The following is a 24640-nucleotide window of genomic DNA, read 5'->3' on the forward strand; positions in this document are numbered from 1 at the left end:
CCTAGTAAGAATGAGGTCCAAATAGCAGTGATCCGACTAAAGAAGAACAAGGCAGCAGGAGCCGACGGGTTACCCGCTGAACTATTCAAGATCGGAGGCGACACGCTGATAAGGCGTATGCATCAGCTTATCTGCGCAATGTGGCTAGAAGAACGCATACCCGATGATTGGAACCACAGCATACTATTGGGTTGACCAAAAAGTAATTGCGGATTTTTTAAAAGAAAGTAAATGCATTTTTAATAAAACATAGAATGAACTTTAATCAAATATACTTTTTTACACTTTTTTTCTAAAGCAAGCTAAGAGTTACAGCGGATAACTGACAGAAGAAAGAATGCAATTACAGAGTCACAAGCTGTGAAAAAATTTGTCAACGCCAACTATATGAAAAATCCGCAATTACTTTTTGGGCAACCCGTACACAAGAAAGGAGACAAGACGGAATGTGCCAACTACAGAGGAATACATCTCCTCCCCATCGTATACAAGATACTCGGGAGCGTACTGTGTGAAAGGTTAAAACCTAAAGTCAATGAGATAATTAGGATCTATCAATCCGGCTTTAGAACTGGTAAATCCACCCTCGGCCTGATATTAACACTGCGCCAAATCCTGGAAAAGATCCGAGAAGGACAAATCAACACCTAATATCTCCGGTTTCAATACCCTTTTACGATCAAAGGTATTTCAAGCCATGCCTGAGTTTGGTATCCCTGCAAACATAGTAAGACTCTGCAGGATGACATTTGCTGATACGCGTTCCTCAGTAAAAATAGGAAAGAATCTCTCCGAACTATTTAATATCAAACGAGGTTTCAGACAAGTAGTCAACCTATCGTGTGATCTCTTTATTCTACTGCTGGAGAAGATTATACGAGATGCAGATGTTAAGAGATATGACACACTGATCACCATGTGTTCTCTACATGCTACTCGCCTATGCCGACAACATCGATATCATAGGTCGGTCACCGGAAGTAGTAACTGAAGCCTTTGAAAGAATCAAAAGAGAGTCAGTGAAAATGGGTCTTACACTAAATGGAGATAAGACGAAATACATGGTTTCAACTCCCAAAACGCCTTGTACAACCGAGTAGATAAAGAAAATAGAGCAGATGGGACGACACCAGTTTTGAGATAAAGCGATGAATAATACGGGCAAACAGATGCTAAAGGGTGATTTTTTTGAGGTTAGGATTTTCATGCATTAGTATTTGACAGATCACGTGGGATTTCAGACATGGTGTCAAAGAGAAAGATGCTCAGTATGCTTTGACATTTCATCATGAATAGACTTACTAACGAGCAACGCTTGCAAATCATTGAATTTTATTACCAAAATCAGTGTTCGGTTCGAAATGTGTTCATTCACCGTAACGTTGCGTCCAACAGCATCTTTGAAAAAATACGGTCCAATGATTCCACCAGCGTACAAACCACACCAAACAGTGCATTTTTCGGGATGCATGGGCAGTTCTTGAACGGCTTCTGGTTGCTCTTCACTCCAAATGCGGCAATTTTGCTTATTTACGTAGCCATTCAACCAAAAATGAGCCTCATCGCTGAACAAAATTTGTCAAAATTTGAACACATTTCGAACCGAACACTGATTTTGGTAATAAAATTCAATGATTTGCAAGCGTTGCTCGTTAGTAAGTCTATTCATGATGAAATGTCAAAGCATACTGAGCATCTTTCTCTTTGACACCATGTCTGAAATCCTACGTGATCTGTCAAATACTAATGCATGAAAATCCTAACCTCAAAAAAATCACCCTTTACTTTGGACTAAGTCATCAGTTTAGAAACAAGGCCACCTCGCGACAGACGAAGATTACACTATACAAGACACTGATACTACCCGTGCTGTTATATGGTTCTGAGGCATGGGTACTTGTGAAAGCAAGTTCTCCGAGTTCATATATGTATGACTTAAATAATCATTTGAGCACAATGCGATAAAAGTAAATAAAAGGAGTATGTACTTACCTTAAAGTTGTTTTATATTATTGTAGTCCAAGAAGTCTGAAAAAAAAACAAAAAAATAAAATGTAAGTGACCAATAAAGTTTAAAAAAAAAATTGTATATAAAAATTTTATAATTTTTTGTTTGTTTCTCTTTCGAGACGGGCTCAACAATCGGAGATGCAAATGGAAAAGGTAAGGCAAAGATAGCAACACACACCAACCACTATGGGACGCGTTTCGTCTTTGGTTAGAAGATCCGCTCTACGGATCGACCATCCATCACAACGTGATCAATTTGATTTATCGTGTTTGGATCGAGTGACAGCCATTTGGCTTTGTGAATATTTTTTACTTTGAAATCTGGTGCTACTAACTACCATGTTTTTTGCCGCGGCAAAATCTATCAGCCTCAATCCATTACTGGACGTTATCTCGTAGAGGCTAAACTTTCCGCCTGTTGGACCAAAAATGTCTTCCTTCCCTATTTTCGAATTAAAAGCTCCCAGAACGATTTTAATATCATGGGCGGGGCAGCGGTCATATTCTCTCTTTAGACGCTCGTAGAAAATGTCCTTGGTCTGCTTGTCTTTGTCGGGGCATGGGCACAAATAAGACTGATGTTGAAGAATTTGGCTTTTATGCGGATTGTGGCTAGCCTCTCATCCACCGGATTAAAGCTGGAGACATGGTGTTTCAGTCTCCGACTAACCACAAATCCACAGCCAAATGCATGCCTCGTGTTATGGCAGCTATAAGATAGTTCGTCATCGTTTGGTGTTGTAGTGACGCCATTCCCAGTCCATCGCATTTCCTGTAAGGCGGTAATATCTGCGTTGTATTTCTCTAATACATCCGTCAGCGCGTATACTGCACCTTCTCTATAAAGAGTGCGGACATTCCAGATGCAGATCCGCAAATCATGGTCTTTTTTTCGTTTGCATGGGTCGTCAACGTTGGGGGTGTCCGGTTTTACTATTCCTTTGTTTCTCGTAATAGTTCTCATAGTTTTCGGGGGCGGGTTACTTTCCCAAAGCCCCAACCGCATGGGTTTTGTGGGATTGCACACGTATCCCTCGTTGTGGCGAGCCGCTTGCTCCAAGATCCGACGCTCGCCGCCCCTATCCTAGGAACAGACGTTAATGTTGGCCATTGGTTATTTGAAGGCGCCAATAACTCGCCTTGTCATCTCGAGTATCATTGGCACTCAGTATTTAATTAAGACCCAGTGCCACCTGACTCTCCTCTCGAAAATCGCTGACTGCCCGCGGCTGCATTTGCAGCTACTCCGCATAAAAACGGAGCTTTCCACCATCCGCAACCTGTGGACGTGCCCGGTACCTTTCAGCTAAGCTTCCCGTAATAACGATGGGCACCACACAAGTCGCAGCTCAAAGTTCCAGCCTGTGTGGTGCTCTTAGTTATCCCGTATCGGCCAGAGAAATTTACTCATTTGAAAACACTACCGAGTGGTCAGTTGGGTAGGGAGGGGTTCAAGATGGGGCGCATCTTAAGGGGGAAGTCCCCAAGACAGCAGCGGGCCTTCGCCGTCGAGAGCTTCTTTTTTAACGGTCGCTCATTTGTTGTTACGCAACGTGTCTTCCGCGCTCGCTTTCCAGATTTGAGTCCGTGCGATTTCTTTTTATGGGCTGATCGCTGGTTTATGTCGATCGACCTGACGGGCAAACAGATGGTACTTTGGACTAAGTAAGCAGACCAAGATTACACTATACAAGGCACTGATACTACCCGTGCTGTTATATGGTTCTGAAGCATGGGTTCTTGTGAAAGCAGATGAGGCAGTGCTTGAAGTATTTGAGAGAAAGATTCTTCGTAAAATATATGGACCAGTTTGCGTTAACGGAGAATATAGGCGACGTATGAACCAAGAGCTGTATGAGCTGTATGACGACGATAGCATAGTTACTCGCATCAAAATACAACGGCTGCATTGGCTAGGTCATGTTGTCAGAATGGATGAAGAAGCTCCAGCAAAGAAGTCTTTTGAAGGCAAATACGGTGGTATACGCAACTCGGGAAGACCAAAAGCCCGGTGGAAAGATCAAGTTGTGGGAGACACCTCGAAACTTGGTGTCCGAGATTTTGGGATGAGCGCAGAAGATCGAAGCGCTTGGAACGCTATTCTATGTTCGGCTAGTGGAACAAATATTCTGTCATAGCCAATTAAAGTAAAGTAAGTAAGTATGTCAATCGACCACGGACCATAGCACATCTCGAGAACAACATTCGTGAAACCAACGCCAAACATACCGATTCATTTGATGCAAAGAGTGGACATGAATTTCAAAAATCGACTCATTCATATGCTATTGCCTCCTTTTAAAACATCCAGACCACTCAAAAAACTATATTTTACGCAATTTGTGATAAATCGTTTATCACTAAATTTATGGCCACGGTATATGTCAACAATAAAAAGATGCTTGCAAATCCCTTCAATCGTGGGGTTTCTTGGTAAAAAGTAGTCATGCCTACCTGCTCACATACTTAACCTAATTACCTATTAAAAAAAATATTTATTTGTTACTTTTTCCATTTCAATTTATTACCCTGTCATTAAAAAGGAATCATTTTGCGACAAAAGTTAAATCAATAAATTGAATTTAGCTCTGGTGTGCCATAGGCAATGTGTTATTATTTCCCCCCCAAAAAAAAAGGACAAAGTACTCCAATACATGGGAATAGGATCGCACATATGTATGTAGGCCCCGCAACAATGGCAATGTCGTTTCATTGTAATTTTATTAGCAGCATTCATTGAATGCCAATTTATTGAGTATTGAGATTGCTAAAGCACTTCATGTATATGCATATGCGCGTTTATTGCATTACTTCCCTGGGGGACGAGAAAAAAAACACGCACATACATGCCAAACTCTTCGCTTTTCGTTTGAATGAATAAAAGGTATTCTTTTGGGGGTTTCCATTTTAAGTTGTTCGGTGTTTTTTTTTTTTTCGTCCTGGGTATTTCCTCACAGATGTGAATGTAAGCACTTAACAAAGAATACGTGTCAAAAGCCCGAGAGCGTGTATTTTTTCCATTTTCATTTGGTTTTTGGGAAAAATAAAAGCATTTTGTCTGCCGAATAGAAATGCCATGAAGGTCATGCGAGTTTGAAGGTGTACTATGCTGAATATTAGAGTGATACAATTTAGGCCAATTTTGCATTTGTGGCCTAGGTTTAAACTTTGAGAGTAAAAAATAATGGCTAATAGGTTAGGAAAAGGAACCATGTTGACTAAAATGAAACTACATATCCTCCACCAATTGTAACATTAAGCAGAATTCTTTTGAGAATAAGAGGAAGACAATAAGAAGTCAACTTGTGATTCATAACATCACACAGAATATCGGTTTAAATTTTAGAGTCCTTGCTAGAGGGTCTTAAATTGTCAAGACATCCCATCGAGTGACGTTTTTGTCTACCTTATAGCATAAAAGACTTGCACGAAACATATTTTAGGAGCCACCGCTGTAGAACCAATTGAAGAATATGTGTCGTTTCTTTGTTTCCTAAACGAAAGTGCCATGTTGCCTGTATTCTAGCCCAACGGAAGCTTAAGCCCGTTTCTATACCTCCGACCATAGGATGGGGGTATGCTAATCTAGTCATTTCGTTTGCAACATCTCGAAATATTGATCTAGGAACCCACAAAATATATAAACTCTGGATAGTCTGGACATTCTGAGTCGAATTAACCATGTCCGTCCGTCCGTCTGTCGAAAATACTATAGCGGTTGAACGCGTAAAGCTAGATGCTTGAAATTCTGAATAGATACTAAGTATTAATATAGGTCGTTGGTGATTGCAAATGGACCATATCGGTTTAGATTTAGATACAGCTCCCATATAAGCCGATCTCCCGATTTGATATCTTGACCCCCTGGAAGCCGCAATTTTCGTCCGATTTTGCTGAAATATTGCACATGGTGTTCTGTTATGACTCTCGACACATGTGCCAAGTGCGGTCCAAATTGGTCTTTAACCAGATATAGCTCCCATATAAACCGATGTCCCGATTTGACTTTTTGAGCCCTGCAAGCCGCAATTTTCATCCGATTTGGCTGAAATTTTGCACATAGTGTTCTGTTATGACTTTCAAGAACTGTGCCAAGTGCGGTCCAAATCGGTATTTAACCACATATAGCTCCCATATATACCGATCTCCAGATTTAACTTCTTGAGCCCCTGGAAGCCGCAATTTTCATCCGATTTAGATGAAATTTTGCACATAGTTTTCTGTTATAACTTCCAATCACTATGTAAAGTATGAACCAAATCGGTCAGGAACCTGATATAGCTCCCATATATCGCCCGATTTGACTGTTTGAGCCCCTGAAAGCCGCAATTTTCATCCGATTTGGCTGAAATTTTGCACATAGTCTTCTGTTATGACTCTCAACACCTGTGCCAAGTGCGGTCCAAATCGGTCTATAATCAGATATAGCTCCCATATTGTAGCAGAATCCATGGTGGTGGGTTCCTAAGATTCGGTCCGACCGAACTTATCACACTTTTATTTGTTGGCTCTACATTTCTAATGGAAATTTTTTGTTGATTGAAGATTTTTGTTACCCCGGTAACAATATTATTGAACACAAATATTAAATTGAATTGTTGGTATTTCTTCATATTCAGGGAATACGCTAATATTCCTGGAACACTCGTGTGTTCCAATCTGCATTCCAATATCTGTCTCAAATCACATAAAGTATTCACTTAAGCACACGTACACGCATAGCAGTTTACCTGGTCTCTCCCTTAAGAAGCTAAATGGCAACGTGGGAATATATGCTTTAGCAAAAAGACTCGAAAAAGGCGGTACAAAAGCTTAGTTCTATGACTTTGTTGAAACCTTTGAATGGCTATTCAAAGGATTTGTTGGACAAGGATTGCAGTGGCTAAGGTTCTAGTATCAAAATCTCTAAAGGAAAAATAAATCGTAATGAATGTTTTGGAGGTTGTTTTGTCCGTTGAAAGTTTTAAGGCAACATGGGGTATGATGAATATCCAGTAAAGTTTTTAATGGCTTTCATTTGGCTTAGTCTTACAGAAACGCTGTCGGGGCACTTGGACGCTAGCCAAACTTGAAAAAAAGAACAAAAATCTTTAAGTTTTTCCGGGCCGCACTTTGTATAGCCATCGCCCAAGAAATATATCTTATCAGCCATATTTGGGACGGATATTTAGGGCCTGAAATCGGACGAAAATTGCAGCTTGTAAGGAATCAAAAAGTCAAATCGGGAGATCGGTTAATATGGTAGCTATATCAGGTTATACATTGATTTGAACCATATTAGGCATAGTTGTTCCAAGTCATAACGGAGCAGCATGCAAAATTTCAGCCAATTCAAAAATTGCGGCTTGTAAGGGTTCAATATCGAAGGATTATAATTAAAGAATTTATTATGAATGAATCCTTGAGGAGCTTTAAAGCATTTAAGTCACCCAGACCTGATGCAATATTTCCAGCGTTACTACAGAAAGAGGCAGACTATCTGGCGCCTCATCTGGCCACTCTTTTCACAACTTGCATATACTCCGATAGCCTGCCAAGAGGCAATTGTGGTATTTATACCCAAACTTGGAAAGGCAAGTTATACGACACCAAAGGCCTAAGGGCCTATAAGCCTTTCGTCCTTTCAACTCAAAACCACAGAACTTATAAAGGGTGATTTTTTTGAGGTTAGGATTTTCATGCATTAGTATTTGACAGATCACGTGGGATTTCAGACATGGTGTCAAAGAGAAAGATGCTCAGTATGCTTTGACATTTCATCATGAATAGACTTACTAACGAGCAACGCTTGCAAATCATTGAATTTTATTACCAAAATCAGTGTTCGGTTCGAAATGTGTTCATTCACCGTAACGTTGCGTCCAACAGCATCTTTGAAAAAATACGGTCCAATGATTCCACCAGCGTACAAACCACACCAAACAGTGCATTTTTCGGGATGCATGGGCAGTTCTTGAACGGCTTCTGGTTGCTCTTCACTCCAAATGCGGCAATTTTGCTTATTTACGTAGCCATTCAACCAGAAATGAGCCTCATCGCTGAACGGTGAATGAACACATTTCGAACCGAACACTGATTTTGGTAATAAAATTCAATGATTTGCAAGCGTTGCTCGTTAGTAAGTCTATTCATGATGAAATGTCAAAGCATACTGAGCATCTTTCTCTTTGACACCATGTCTGAAATCCCACGTGATCTGTCAAATACTAATGCATGAAAATCCTAACCTCAAAAAAATCACCCTTTAGTGGACACCATGATAAAGAGTAGGACATCCAGCAAACTGCTCAAATACAAACAGCATGCCTATGCCAAGGGAAGGTCGGTGGAAACTGTCCTGCATGAGGTTGTGCGTAGAATAGATTAATCCTTCGATGCAAAAACGAACACGCTGGCGGTATACATTGACATCAAGAGGGCTTTTAACTACGTGCGGATCGATCCAATGATCCAATCCTTCGACCAGTAGCGGGTGGACCCGGTCCTAAGAGACTGAGTAAACCATATGCTAAGGATTAGGTTGATAAATTGTGTGTCCCATGACATAAATATGAAGGGGAAAGTGGCACGACACAGCGTGGCATTTTATTGCCACTCCTATGGGTAACCACCATAAATGACCTATTACGAATGCTGACTAAGGAGGGATTTGAGCCCGTCAGCTACGCAGACGATATTATAATACTACTTAGGGGTAAGGATCCGAACCAGCTATGCAGAAGGGCCGAAAGATTATTGCATATGGCATATGACTGGGCTCAAACCAGAGGTCTCAATGTTAACCCAGAGAAGACTGAAATATGCCTGTTCACTAGGAAAACGAAGGTGGGCTAATTAAACGCACTATCGAATGTAGGGTCGTAGGCTCGAAATGCGACCTACATGCGAGGATAGTCCACTGGCACTATAGGAGTGTGATTAGACCAATACTTATTTACGCCTCAGTAGTTTGGTGGACTGCGATGGAGAAAAAGTGCTACATAAGGACCATACAACAGGTTCAGAGCACATGTTGTTTTGGCATAGGCGGAGCGATGAGGACCACGCTCACTAGGGCACTGGAGACTATTCTAGATATCCGACCAATTGACATACAGATTAAATGGGAGGCAGCAATTGCGGCTTAGACACTTAAGGCAATGGGAGAATAAATTGAGGATGGGAGTAGCTCACACCATCGCGGTGTAATCGAGGCGACGATAGGAAACCTGGAAGGAAGGGATGAGATTTCCCGTCGGATACCTAAGAAGAACCTTGAAGTCGAGTGCGAGGAACTGCTGCCAGTGGCACAATCTTGGATTGACGGGACCTTAGTATTGCCATCTGGAAGATCATGTTACCCGGATGGATCAAAGCTAGAGGAAAGAGGGCTGAGATCTGTTTTATATTGCCTGACCATAATACGGTCCTACAGGCGAAGATCCGGGCGATCATGGAATGCGTGAGGTGGTGTGGTGCTAACGCGAGGACGTCGAGTGTGAACATCTTTATGGACAGTAACGTAAGGACCACACCACCTCACACATTCCTTGATCGCCCGGATCACCGCTAATTACCATAAGAGCAATAACAACCAGGAAGGTAAGGTCACGAAAAGTCTTGCGGTATTGGAAGGAGATTAACGCCTTCGTTGAGGATGGTATAATCCGCATCGTTTGGGTGCCAGGCCATAACGGAGTAAGGGGGAATGATAAGGCCGACGATTTGGCAGGGAAGGCCAGTGGACTGCCGTAAATAAACTTGGTTAACCCGCAGTCCGAGTTAAGTGAGTGGGCGACGGAGGCGGAACCTCCCCTTTACCCTAATTTTCAGAAACATCAAATCTCGGAGATAGGCGGTGTGATTTAAAAAATAGTATCCAAATTACGGGCGGGGTATCTAGGGGGGCCACCCCACCCCCAAAACCTACCAAATATGTATATAGACCAATCACGATAACATGGGACTCAAATGAAAGGTATTTTGGATTTAGGATTAGAAAATGTATCCGATATCCAATTGTCGGACCAAGTGTTTGGGGGACCACCCCAACCCCCAAAAAACATCCCTAGATCGAACATTTTTACCGACCATGGCCGGGACGGGGCGGGCGGCCAAAAAACAACCATCAAACAGGACTTATATACTGACCATGGCAATATGAGGCTTAAATAAAAGGTATTTGAGTGTAAAATGCGAATCTGATATCCAAATGTGGGATCAAGTGTTTGGGGGCCGCCCCTCTCCAAAACATCCCCCAAAGAGGACAAATTGATGAACATAGCAATATGGGCAAAGCGCGAATCTGATATTAATAATCAGGAAAAAGGGTATGTGGGGTCACCCCACCCCCATAACACCACCCAAATAGCCCTTATTTGCTGACCGTTGCGATATGGGGCTCACATAAGTGTTTTTTTTAGAGTAGAAGATGAATCTGGTATATATTTTCAGGACCAAATCATTAAGTGGCCGCCGCATTCTCCAAAACACCCCCCGAACCGGACATGATTGCCGACTACGGAAATATGAGACTTTAATGAAAGGTATTTGGGAGTAGACCACGAATCTGATATCAACATACGGGACCAACTGTCTTGGGAACTTCCCACCCCCAAATGGACCTTATTTGCTCACCATGACAATTTGGATCTTGAAGAGAGTGGAACTCGATATTGATCCCACACCCAAACCGGACATATTTGGTGACTTTTGCAATAATGGTATTAAATGAATGGTATTTGAGATTAGATAACGCATTTTATTATGATCGCATGAATAACTGCGATGCTGATATTTTTTAGGGTTAAGTGTTTGGGGAACCACCCACTCCCCGAAAACACCCCTAAAACACATTTACCGATCATGGCAATATGTGTCTCAAATGACAGGTATATATGAGTAGAGTACTAAATTTATATCCACTTTCCGAACCACGTTCCTGGGGGTCCATATCACTCCCTTAAACAACCAACCTCCACCCTGGGAGCCTTCCCGCTCCCAAAATCCCTATGAGAATATCGGGCTCAAATAAAGTATTTTAAGAATCGAGTACATCTAAGTTACAAAATTAAGTGACCTTAAACCCATCGAGCTAATTGATAGACCAATAAAGATTACATCGGATTCAAATAATGGCCTTTTTATACCCACCACCGTATCGAAATATCAATTTCCGACCCACACAATATATATATTCGGATCGATGTAAAATTATATTTAACGATGACCGTGTATCTGTCCGTCTATCCGTCTGTCCGTCCGTCTGTTGTAATCACTCTACAGCCTTCAAAAATTGAGATATTGAGCTGAAATTTGTCACAGATACGTATTTTTGATGCACGCTGGTTAAGTTCTTGAGCGGGCCAAATCAGACCATATTTGGATATAGGTGCCATATAGACCGATCTCCAAAAAAAGGATCTGAAGCCCATAAAAGAATTATTTTTTAGTCGATTTCGCTGAAATTTGAAACAGTGAGTAATTTTACGCCTCCTAACATAGGACCTAAATATGGTTCAGATCGGACTGTATTTAGATATAGCTGCCATATAGACCGATCTGCCGATAAAGGTTTTAAAGCCCATAAAAACTTTATTTTTTTATTCGATTTCGCTGATATTTGAAACAGTGGGTAGTTTAAGGTCTCCCGACATCCGCCCTAAATATGGTTCGGATCGGACTATATTTAGATATAGCTGCCATACAGACCGATCTACCGAAAAAGAGTATGAAGCCCATAGAAGCTTTATTTTTAATCGGATTTCGCTGAAGTTTGAAATAGTAAGTAGTTTTAGGACACCCGCCATGTGACCCAAATATGGGAGAGATCAGACTGTATGTAGATATAGCTGTCATATAGACCGATATGCCGATTAAGCGTCTGAAGCTCATAAAAGCTTTTTTTATTATGCGATTTTGTTGAAATTTGAAATACAAAATCCAACAGTGACTAATATTTATTACACCACTCAATATCCGTACCGAATTTGGATGCATAAGTTATCCAATTTTCACCTGATTGTGACGAAAGGGGGTTTATATATTGGGTTGCCCAAAAAGTAATTGCGGATTTCTTAAAAGAAAGTAAATGCATTTTTAATAGAACTTAGAATGAAATTTAATCAAATATACTTTTTTTACACTTTTTTTCTAAAGCAAGCTAAAAGTAACAGCTGATAAGTGACAAAAGAAAGAATGCAATTACAGAGTCACAAGCTGTGAAAAAAATTGTCAACGCCGACTATATGAAAAATCCGCAATTACTTTTTGGGCAACCCAACATATACCCGAGGTGGTGGGTATTCAAAGTTCGGCCCGGCCGAACTCAATGCTCTTTTACTTGGCCATCAAAGTTAGTGAGATTTGGTTTGGCTTTGTATAGATATACCTGTGTTTTATTTTATAAAACAGAATAGGTTTTGAATAAATGTTTGTTTTTTTTTACCAAGAAATACTTTTTTGAAATTTAACGATTTAACGATATTTGTTATGCGTGAAATGGTTTGGTTAGGAAAGAGTGGTAGTCCTTTAAAAACTCACTTAATCCTTTCATTTTTTAGTCCTTTGTGCTACCACAGTAGGGACTAACCAAAAGCTCTGGGGGGAATCGAAACCACGACTCCCGCTTTGGCAATCCGAGCACGCTACCAACTCGGCTACTGGTGCGCCTTGCCAGAAATGGTTAAGACCACTTAATTGCTAGGAGATCACTATCGAACACTTGATATTTCTAAGATATTTCTTTAGGAAGAAATGATTTGTCACTTCTTTATTTACATGCTCAAGTCTAAAGACATTTCATTGTGAGGTATTGGCAACCTCTTATTTTCTTTTTTTCCTTTTTTCTTACTGGTTGTATTACAGTTATATAGAAAGGACTTACGCTTATTCTGAAAATGTCTTTAGAAATTACTTTTCACATGGAAATGAAAATTCCGCTGAGTTCACCAATATTACTGCCAACATTTTGATGGGAATGATGCAAATTGATGGGAATGATGCGAAATCAAATTTGTGCCAAATTTCATTTAGAAAGAACAATAAAACGAATGTTATTGATTTTATCTTAGTTATGTAATGCTCTATCACAAAGGTTTTGTGAAAACCATCGGCTTTGTCAAAATAGCATGCACCACACGAAATGACAAACTCAATAGCATTTCAAAAATTAATAGGAACTAACATCAAAGCATATTTCGAAGTATCCAATTCATGTGTGCAATATACAATGACTAAGTATCCTTACCAAAAAACTATACACTAACAATAGTAAAAACAAAGAGCGAAAAGGATGAAAAAATTCCTTTTTAGTATACCAGAAGCATAACTCATCGTTCATATATAAAGAGTGCTATCATCAACATTGTTGTATGTTTACATAGCATATAGACACTTGTAAGCGATACAGTGAGGATTGTTAGTTAAGGACAAGTCCCTTCCAACGAAAAATGTAAGGATGAAATGTTTTCGTTTCTTTTTCTTGAATATTATCAAAGAAGCGTTTACCTCGTTTATTCCTTAGTCTTTCTTATGTGTTGTTAATGAATGACGATATTAATATACTCCTAATAAAGGGTGATTTTTAAAGAGCTATAGGAAAGTTGAAAAAGCACATAAAATTCAGCAGAATGAATGAAATCTTTATTTATCTTTATTACATCATCTTACGATAGCAATCACCATTCACAGTTACGTTACGATTCGCATGATCTTTGAGGAAGTACGGTCCAATGATGCCACCAGCCCATAAACCGCACGAATCTGTGACTTTTTCTGGATGCATTGGTAGCTCTTGCAATGCTTCTGGATGATCATCACTCAAAAATCGACAAATCTGCTTATTTACGTACCCATTGAGACAAAAATGAGATCCACCATAGGATGTGGGTATACTAATTTCGTCATTCCATTTCTATTTGAAATATGCATCTTAGACCCCATAAGGTATATATATTCTGGAACGTCATGTCATTTTAAGACGATCTAACCATATCCGTCCGTCTGTCGAAAGCATGCTAACTTTGGAATGAGTAAAGCTAGGCGCTTGAAATTTTGCGCAAATACTTTTTATTAGTGCAGGTCGGTTGGGATTGTAAATGGGCCAAGTCGGTCCATGTTTGCCATATAAACCGATCTTGGGTCTTGACTTCTTGAGCTTCTAGAGAGCGCAATTCTGGTCCGATTTGACTGAAAGTATTGCACATGGTGTTTTGGTATCACTTCCAACAAATATGTTATGTATCGGTTCATAACATGATATAGCCGCCATATAAACCGATAATGAGTCTTGACTTCTTCAGCTTTTAGAGGGCGCGATTCTTATCCGATTTGGTTGTAATTTTGCACGTGGTGTTTTGGTATCACTTTCAACAACTGTGCTAAGTATGGTTCAAATCGGTTCATAATCTGGTATAGCTGCCATATAAACCGATCATGGATTTTGACTTCTTGAGCAGCTGCAGCGCGATATTCTCATCCGATTTGGCTGAAATCTTGCATGAGTTGTTTTGTTCTTACTTCCAATAACTGTGTTAAGTATGACGCAAATTGGTACATAACCTGATATATCTGCCCTATAAACCGATCTGAGATCTTGACTTCTTGAGCCTCTAGAGGTCGCAATTCTCATCCGATTTGGCAGAAATTTTGTACAATGGCTTCCCTCATGACTTTCAACATACGTGTCCAATATGGTCTGAATCGATCAATAGCTCCATACAGCTCCCATATGAACCGATCACCCGATTTAGATTTTTGAGCCCCTACAAGGCGCAATTCTCATCCGAATGGACTGAAATATTACACAATGACTTCTGCAATGTTCAGCATTCAATTCATTTATGGTCCGAATCGGACTATAACTTGATATAGCTCCAATAGCATAACAGTTCTTATTCGTTATTCTGTGTTTGCCTAAAAAGAGATACCGCACAAAGAACTCGACAAATGCGACCCATGGTGTTTCAAATTCAATAATTTGCAAGCTTTGTTCGTTTGTAAGACGATTTATGGTTAAATTATAGACCAAACTCAAGGTGTTGGACTGTGAAACAAAACACGAAACGTGCGTGAGCTCTTTAAACCAGCGCTGCCAAAAAGATAATAGCTAAACAATCACCCTTTACTTCCCATTTGCCCAACTTTATTGAAAGGATGGGCATATATTCATTATACCCTAAACTATTACAGTGGAGCAGAGAGGGCTCAAGAAGTCAAATCGGGAAATGGGTTTATATGGGAGCTATATCAGGTTATAAATCGATTTAGACCGTACAGGGCATAGTTGTTGCAAGCCCTAATAGAACACCACACTCAAAATTTCAGCCAAATCGGACAAAAATTGCAGCGTCAGGGGCTTAAGATGTCAAATCGGGAAATCGGTTTATATGGGAGCTATATCTGAACATATATGGCCCATTCGCAATCCCCACAACGACCTACATCAATTTTAAGTATCTGTGCAAATTTTCAAGCGGCTAGCTGTACGCGTTCAACAGCTATCCTGATTTCGACAGACGCATGAACGGACGGACGGATATGGCTAGGTCGACTGAGAGCATCGAGACGATCAAGAATATATATACTTAATGGGGTCCTAGACGAATATTTCAAGTTGTTACAAACGGAATGACAAAAATGAATTTGTGTTTGTTTGTAAGTAAATTTTGTCCATATATGCCCGAAAACTGCTGAACCTATTTTCTTGAAATTTTCGTTAAATTGTGCGGGTTGGTCTGGAAGGAGCAATTTGATAGCGGAAGGGGGCTGACCCTCCCTCTTACCCCAAATGCACCACTAAAAAATAAAAGTTGGCCGATCGGGACAATATGGGATTCAAATGAAAGGTATTTGGGAGTAGAGTACGAATATGATATTATATATTTGATTCAACTCTCTAGGGATCCACCCCAAGCCCAAAACCGCCCCAAAAGTAGCGTCGCAAAAGAACCGTCCCAAAGTACAGTCCAAAAATAACCGTCCCAAAAGTACCGTCCTTAAACTACCACCCAAAATGAGAAGTGAACTGATCGGGACAATAATGTATTTAAATGGGGGGAATTCGGGAGTAGAGTACGGATTTAATATTAAAAATTGGGTTCAAATACAAAGGGGGACCGTACCGCCTCAAAAACCCATCAGATGGGCTTATTGTATGATCATGGTAATATGGGACTCAAGTGAAAGGTATTCGGTAGTAGACTTTGAAGATGGTCTAAATGACCAATAGAACACATAATTTGATGATTTTCGAAGGGGGCAGACCTTCCCCCGTTACCCCAACAACACCACCCAAAATCAAAAGTGGACCGATCGGGTTAATATGGGTATCAACTGGAAGGTATTGGAGGGTCGAATGTGAATATGGTATTAATTTTGCCAAATGGCGAAAATCTGGGCGCAACTTTTTGTTCACAAAGATCCTTACCTGTGCACAATGGAGGCATCACATAGGCCGTTAAATGTGTGAATTTGTTTGATCTAAAAGTACACTAAATAATGATAATGTGATTGGAGTCAACATTGAGCATCACTAACAATAAAATCAGCGCCATCTACCGGGGAAAGGAACAAAATTCTCAAAGTTGGCCCTATGGTTTTCACCATCGAAACGGAGCGGACCGGTTTCACCGAGTATTTATTTAAAGCTACCTTACTGGCGAATCTTCCTGTTTAAGGTGTTAAGCCCATAAAAGCCTCATGTCATATCCGATTTCGCTGAAATTTAGAACATAGACCAACAGATGATTCACATCTGACCTTTTTCGATATAGCTGCCATGTAGGTCAATCTATAGACTTAGGGTCTTAAGCCCGTAAAAGGCTCTTTTATTAACCGATTTCACTAAAAATTAGAACAGTGAGTTGTATTGGGCTACCCAATATCCGAACTGAGTATAGTTCACAACAAACATTATTTTGATATAGCTGTCATATTGACCGTTCAGCCGATTTAGGTTGTAAGACACATAAAAAGCGCATATACTATCCTTGGCTGAAACTTTGAGCAGTGAGGTGCGCTAGTCCACCTAATAGCCGGACCGAATATGGTCCACATCAGACAATATTTGGATATAGTTGCTGTATGGTCCTATCTGCAGATTAAGTGTCATTAAAGTTTCATTTTTTACCCAAGGGCTTTTCGGTACCTGATACAAATGTGATCCAGATCGGCCGATACTTGGATATTAATATGGATATAGTAGAGTTATTATAAAATATTATGTATACTAAATATTTCCATGGCAGTGGGTATCAATAGCTCGGCCTGACCGGTCATTTCACAACTTTAGCACAACGTTGGTAGTATTCTTAAACTGTTTGCGTGCAGTGTTAGCGTACTCACAACTAAGTGCTACGTGACCTTGCCTAGAAAGGCCTGACAAGCCAACGATATACAACAAGCAACAGAAACTGTAAAGACAATTTTGTACCTTCCTCCACATGTGACAATACAAATTAATTCAACAAAAGGCAACAGACACTTCAATGATTTGGGAAATACAAGAAGGGAACAATGATGGTCCAAAAAAAGATTGGAGAACATATCTTAAATTCATTTGTATCGTATCGTAATCGAAAATTGTATTATCTAAGATGCTTCAAAGTTATATTATAAGTGTCATACAATGGCACAAGATGTTTTCCATTATCTCTGGTTTGCGGCAAAATGAACACATATATTCACTATACTTCAATAACGTCTTGTTTTCTTTCCATTTGCTTTTGGACATAACTCCTTGTTATTTCTATCGAAACACAATGGATTAGAGCAGCACTTTGAAAAATTTATCTTCGACCCTTTGAAACAGTTCTTAGATAATGCAATCTTGTGCATGTGTCCAACTACCATCGGTTTTCAGTTATCTCGGAATAATCTTCAAAACAAAAGAGGAAGATAATGCATTTTGTCAACGTATTGGTGAATCAATGGACCTAAATTTTCCACTATAATCGGACTGTTACTCACTGTGGATGGGTTATGGCTAACGTAAAATGAGTGACACTTTGTCCAAATATAATATTCAGTTTGATCAAACAATTTTGTTATTTGTAAGAATTGAAATATGAGACTATATATAGAACAATATATATATGCAATTGTATGATCGCATATACATGGAACGGGTATGCAAATAAAGAAGAAGAGTTGAAAATTAATTTCGCGTTTATAGATTCAAGATGATGCCCACTTTCAACAACAACATTTTAATGATTAACTGAGAAGTCTAGACCAATGTGCAACGCTTTGAATATACATTCAAAAAAATAGAACGTTTGGGAAATTTTTACGACAAACAACAAATTAGGTTGCCCAAAAAGTATTTGACTCTGTAATTGCATTCTTTCTTCTGTCAGTTATCAACTGTTACTTTTAGCTTGCTTTAGAAAAAAAGTGTAAAAAAAGTATATTTGATTAAAGTTCATTCTAAGTTTTATTAAAAATGCATTTACTTTCTTTTAAAAAATCCGCACATATACTTCTTATGGATGTAGGTCGTTGGAGATTGCATATGGGTCATAAAGGTTCAGATTTGGATATAGCTCCCATATAAACCTATCTCTCGATTTGACTTCTTGAGCCCGCAATTGTTGTCCGATTTAGCAGAAATTTTGCATGCGGTGTTCCGTTATGGCTTCCAACATCTATGCCAAGTACGGTCCAAATCGGTTTATAATCTGATATAGCTCTCATATAAACCGGTCTCTCGATCATCGTTGTTCGGTTCCTAGAAGATTTAATTTTGCTGGTTTGATAAAAGTTTGGTACTTAGAATGAAATTATGCCCTTCAACTAAATTTATTTGGTATACATTTTTAGCAGAATCCATGGATGTGGTACACAAGGTTCGGCCTGGCCGAACTTAGCACGCTTTTACTTGTTTGTTTTATTTATAGAATAACAAGTACAGTAGATCGAAATTAATAAATCCAAATATATTGTGAAAGTGTTTGACTTACCAGCTGAGATCTGCTTACAATTCGTAAAAATTTGAGTTTGAATTATGTTAAATCATTAAATTGAGCTTGGCATTCTTTTCAATATACTCAATCAATTTTTAACGTTTGACGTTAAATTAATGGAATGAATATTGGAGACCACAGCAGAAGTTATTGTGTAAAATTTCAGCTAAATCGAATAAGGATTTCGCCCTTTAGGGACTCAAAAAGTAAAATCTGAAGATCGTTTTATAGGGGAGCTGTATTAGGTTATAGATCGATTCCGACCACATTTGACACGTATGTTGAAGGTCATGGGCGAAGCCGTTGTACAAAATTTCACCAAATCAGATAATAATTGCGCCCTATAGAGGCTCAAGAAGTCAAGATCCAAGATCGGTTTAAATGGCAGCTATATCAGGTTATGTACCAATTTGAACCATACTTTGCACAGTTGTTTAAAATCATAACGAAACACGTTGTTAAAAATTTTAGCGAAGAAAGAAGTCAAGACCCCAAAAATCGGTTTATATGACAGCTATATCAGTTTATGGACCGGTTTCAAAACATACCTAACACAGTTGTTGAAAATCATAAAAAACACCTCATGTAAAATTTCAGCCAAATCGGATAAAAATTGTGCCCTGTAGTGACTCAAGAAGTCAAGATTCAAGATAGGTTTATATGGCAGCTATATCAAAACATGGATCGATATGGTCCATTTACAATCCCCTATTGAGCTACACCTATAAGAAGAATTTGTGAACAATTTCAAGCGGCTAGCTTTACTCCTTCGAAAGTTAGCGTGCTTTCGTCAGAGAGACGGACGGACATGGCTAGATTGTCATAAAATGTCATGACGATCAAGAATATATATACTTTATGGGTTCTGAGACGAATATTTCGAGGAGTTACAAAGAGAATGACGAAATTAGTATACCCCCATCCTACGGTGGAAGGTATAAAAAACAAGTTGAACCCCCAAATAACATGTTCTATGTATCAAGAATATTGTCAGGTTAGAAAAAAACTTTATATTTGTCACAAATTCTTGCAAGAATTTGTGGCAAAAACATGTACGTTCATCGTAAACAACATCCAACGTTTTTGAGAAAAGAAATTTACTTGGCGAAAATTTCCTCTAAATCAAACCAATTATTTTTTTGCCTGTGGCCATGAGCGTAAACCTGTTGAAAAATGGATGTTGTGCAAGTGAATGGCCAATAGAAGATATCTAAAGTGAACACAGATACATTTTTCATGTTTGCCTTTGTTTGTATTTGCATTTCTGAATTTGAAGTGATATCTCAAACGCACAGCTAAAGATTTGCTTGCTTTTTCGCTTTTTGCAAAGCCCAATTACCATAACAAGGCACAAAACCTGAAACAACGAATGAAAAATATAAAAAAAGTGTTCAAGGATACAAAAACATAAGTAAGATACAAAAACATAAGTAAGCTTTTGCCAAGGCAAAAATAGTAAATGTTTTCACATTTACCTAGGCGGATGTCATGAAAAATGTTCCATAACCAAATCGCAAAGTGGCTGCCCTATGACCTTGATAGCCTAACGAATTCTTTCTTTGCGATCTTGATTCAACGCTGGACTGTTGAAGTACACCGTATCTTTCATGTGGCCCCAAAGGAAGAAGTCGCAAGTGGTGAATCAAAACCACTCGATGGCCAATTGTGATTACCTCTTCTAGAGATAACACGAAAACTTTTCGCTTAAAGGAAAATTGCTTATGTGGGACGTAGCGTCATCTTGTTGAAAATAAACGTTGCTCAGATCAATACTAACCAACTCCGACCATAAAAAAAATATTATGGAAAATTTTAGGATAATCGAACAACAAATGCGACCTTGATCACAGACGGGTACACAGGCAGACGGGCATAGTTAAATCTAATCAGAAAGAGATCCTAACCGACCGATATACTTAAAAGGGGGGTCTCTTCTCCTTCTTAACGATGCAAACAAATGCACAAAGTTATAATACCCTCTACCATAGTGGTGGTGTAGGGAATAAAAAGTGATGTAGTGTATAACAAATGGTGTAGGGTATATACGTCCTTGAATGGGTCAAATAGGACTATATTTGTGTAAAACTGCTGTCTTAAAGTTTTAAGCCCATCAAAGCCGCATACGGGTTCTCTGACATTTGAAATACAGATTTGTACTTGGGGCCCCCAAACTCTAATCGAATATGTTCCATATCGGGCAATGTGAACACATAGCTGTCATTTAAACCGATCTGACAATTCATGGTCTTAAGCCATTAATGTGAACACATTGCTGTTATTTAAACCGATTTGACAATATATGGTCTTAAGCCATTAACAATTTATCACCCGATTTCGCGAAAATCGAGAAGAGCGAGTTGCACTAGGGCCCCGATATCAGAACCGCGTATGGTCTCTATCAAGCCTTCTTAAGATATAGCTGTCGTATAGACCGATCTGCCGCTGCTGGTTTTTAAGCCAAAAAAAGTCGCATTGATCACCCGATCTCGCTGAGTTGTAGAAAAATTAGTTTTATGGTCCATCGACATCCGAATAGAATATGGTCCAAATATGACCATATATACCGATAGACCGATCCACCGATTTAGGTCCATAAAAGCCTCATTTATAATCCTATTTCGCTGAAATTAGAAACATTGAGTTGAGCATTAATTCGTCTATCGAGTGCGGTCCATATCATACCACATCAGTACAGCTGCAATAGTACCGATTTGCCGATTTAAGGTTATAGCCCATAAAAAGCGCATTTATTATCGGATTTCGCTGAAATTTAGAACTGTGAGTTGGATAAGACCCTTCGACATCTGAACCCAAAGTGTTTTAAATTGGAACATGCTTGTATTGCTAATTTGCGTATGAACAGGGGCAATGAGTCAATGAGTGTTGTTCGATGCAAGTTTTAAGCTCAATTTTTAGGACCTCCTTTTTATAGCCGTATCCGAAAGCCATGCCGCAGTGCGACAAATCTTTGAGGAGAAGTTTTTACATGGCATAACACCTCATAAATGTCGCCAACATTAGGAGGGGATAACCACCGATGAAAACTTTTGCGATGTTCTCGCCAAAATTCAAACCCAGGCGTTGAACGGCATAGGCGGACATTTAAACCTTTGCGCTACGGTGGCTTTCACCACATTTGGGTATAGTTGCCATATTGATCGATCTGCCGATATACAGTGTTCAGATCATAAGAGCCTCTTTTATTATCCACTATCGCTGAAATTTGAAACAATTAGTTGCGCTGTGCGACCCAAAACTCGAACCGAATATGGTTTACATCCGTCATTTAAGCCGATACCCCGAGCCGTCATTTAAGCCGATACACCGATTTAGGGTTTTCAGCCCATAAAAAACGTTTTAATCACTTGATTAAGCTGAAATTTAGAATAGTGAGTAGACTAGATCTGTCGACAACCGAATAAGGGATCGGATCATATTTTGATATACACTCATATAAATTCAGAAAAATTGATGAAAATATCAAACACTGTCTGCTGAATATTAGAAATTAATTTTGCTGATATTATAGCAGTAGTTCTCCAATTTCAGAGCAGCAGGCGGACTGCTGAAAACTTTGTTGTTTGCTGAAAATTACTGCTGCTTAATTATGAAGGGGATTATAGAAGAAACAAGTAAAAGCGTATTAAGTTCGGCCGGGCCGAATCTTGGGATTTCACCACCATGGATTCTGCTAAAAATTTATACAAAATAAATTTTGTTGAAGGCCATAATTTCATTCTACATACCAAACTTCTGTCAAACTAGCATAAATTAAAGCTTCTAGGAACCGAACAAGGATGATCGAAAGACTGGTAAATATGGGAGCTATACCAGGTTATAGACTGAATTGCACCGTATTTGGCACGTTTGTTGAAAGTCGTAACAAAACACCGCATGCAAACTTTCAGCCAAATGGGAGTAAAAGTGCAGCTTGTAAGGACTCAAGAAGTCATGTCCCAAGGTCGGTTTATAAGGCAGCTATATCAAAACACGGACCTATTTGGCCCATTTATAATTCCAACCGACCTACACTAATAAGAAGTATTTGTGCAAGATATCAAGCGCCTAGCTTTACTCCTTCGAAATTTTGCGTGCTTTCGACAGACAGACGGACGGACATGGCTAGGTCGACTAAAAATGTCATGACGATCAAGAATATATATACTTTATAGGGTCTTCGACGCATATTTCGAGGTGTTACAAACGGAATGACGAAATTGGTATATCCTATGATGGAGGGTATAAAAATATGAGAAAAAGTTGCTCAATTTGTATAAAGCGGCAAGGAAATATTTCACCCAATTTTTCCTTAGAAAGCTAATTTGGGATTCTTATATTTTTTATGTATCAGGTAAAAAGAGATATGATTTGCGTAACCTAATTTGGTTCTTCGGATTGTTCGACAGGTTCTTAGAACACAGTTAACTCTAATGACTAGTTGAGTGGTCGTTCCATGTAAATACTGCTCTTCAACTCTGGGGAAGGTTTGCAACTAACTTTTGGGAGATATTTAGCCAAAGTTTTTATACATTTTGGAATAATTCATGCGAATTTCAGCTTGTCTACTCTCAAAGCTTCTGAGAGTTTTTTGAATGGGTTCAGATACGGTAATCCGAAAGGATCAGACCAATAAATCTATATTTTTGTTAGAAAAACCAGGGTTTAACGCCCTGGTTGTTGATGTTTTGGAGCATTCTCGTCAATAATAACGAATGAATATGTGTGTTGTGAACCACATATTCTTTCATTGCATTTTCCGATACATCTCTACGCAAATGGTGATCCATTTTTCGAGTATTCTTTCGTTTATGAACCACAAAATGCAATGAAAAAGCACCCCAAAACCATTACGATGCCTCCATCAGGATTTATAGCCTATCATTTCTATAAGAATTTTTGGCGAAATTAAATTTCATTGAACTTTAATTGAACTTTGGTTGTTATTTTGCTTTGTTTTATTGTAATGGGTATAGCTTTTAAGTGAAATCACAAAAGCGTTCACTACATTGATGTTAAACAGATTTAGTGGAAAATACTTGAATGGTTGCCTTCAAATCATTGTATGCGTAGATGTTTGCCAAATATTGGTAATCACCGGGGGGAAAGGGAAACATGACGAAATTTTTCTCTTCCAACAGCAAGTCCTTGATTATAATTGAATCCTGTGAAATATTTAACAAAAACGTTAAATGTAAAACACCCAATTAGCTATCAAACACCAACTTACATAGTATGGGCATGTATGATTCAAATTTGAAGCCTCCTCAAATATAGCAAAAATCATTCTAATGATGGGAAAACGTTTGGTGTTTTTGAAATATTCACAAACATCAATGGTGGTATTGGGGATAATTGCCCTATAACCATTAGACTTTTTCAAAATTGTCACATTCATCTAATTGGGAAGATGGATTTTTAAAGAGCTTTGAACTTCGATAGATGAAAATACTTTACCGTGCTATTTGTTACGGGGGATTTGTACAAATCAACTCTGACATTGAGGGTAACAACGCCGCGTTTTACAACTTTCAACTGGCATTGCTCGAAGTGGGAGAAGGATTTGTCATGATCTTGACACTTAATGTTTGTGAATTTATACTTGGACCCAGCAGCGTTGACCAAGTCAATTGAAAGCCATAATATGGCTGAGGCACAAAGTCCAGCAATGCAGAAAATTTTCACCATCA

At 39.1% G+C, this 24640-nt stretch overlaps 1 protein-coding gene across 2 annotated transcripts in view; it reads right to left on the reverse strand.

The window, feature by feature from the left end:
• Positions 1-23953: 23953 nt before the first annotated feature.
• Positions 23954-24640, reverse strand: part of LOC106083314 (uncharacterized) — a 254888-nt gene continuing 254201 nt past the window's right edge. For both annotated transcript variants that reach the window (XM_059361528.1, XM_059361527.1), the window contains 3 exons: positions 24408-24640; positions 24181-24348; positions 23954-24115 (listed from right to left, as the gene is read on the reverse strand). In XM_059361528.1, coding sequence (XP_059217511.1) covers positions 23966-24115; positions 24181-24348; positions 24408-24640 — 551 coding nt within the window. In that variant the 3' untranslated portion in view covers positions 23954-23965. The remainder of the gene's footprint in view (positions 24116-24180; positions 24349-24407) is intronic.

This window comes from Stomoxys calcitrans, chromosome 2 (assembly GCF_963082655.1).
Source record: "Stomoxys calcitrans chromosome 2, idStoCalc2.1, whole genome shotgun sequence".
Lineage (NCBI taxonomy): Eukaryota > Metazoa > Arthropoda > Insecta > Diptera > Muscidae > Stomoxys > Stomoxys calcitrans.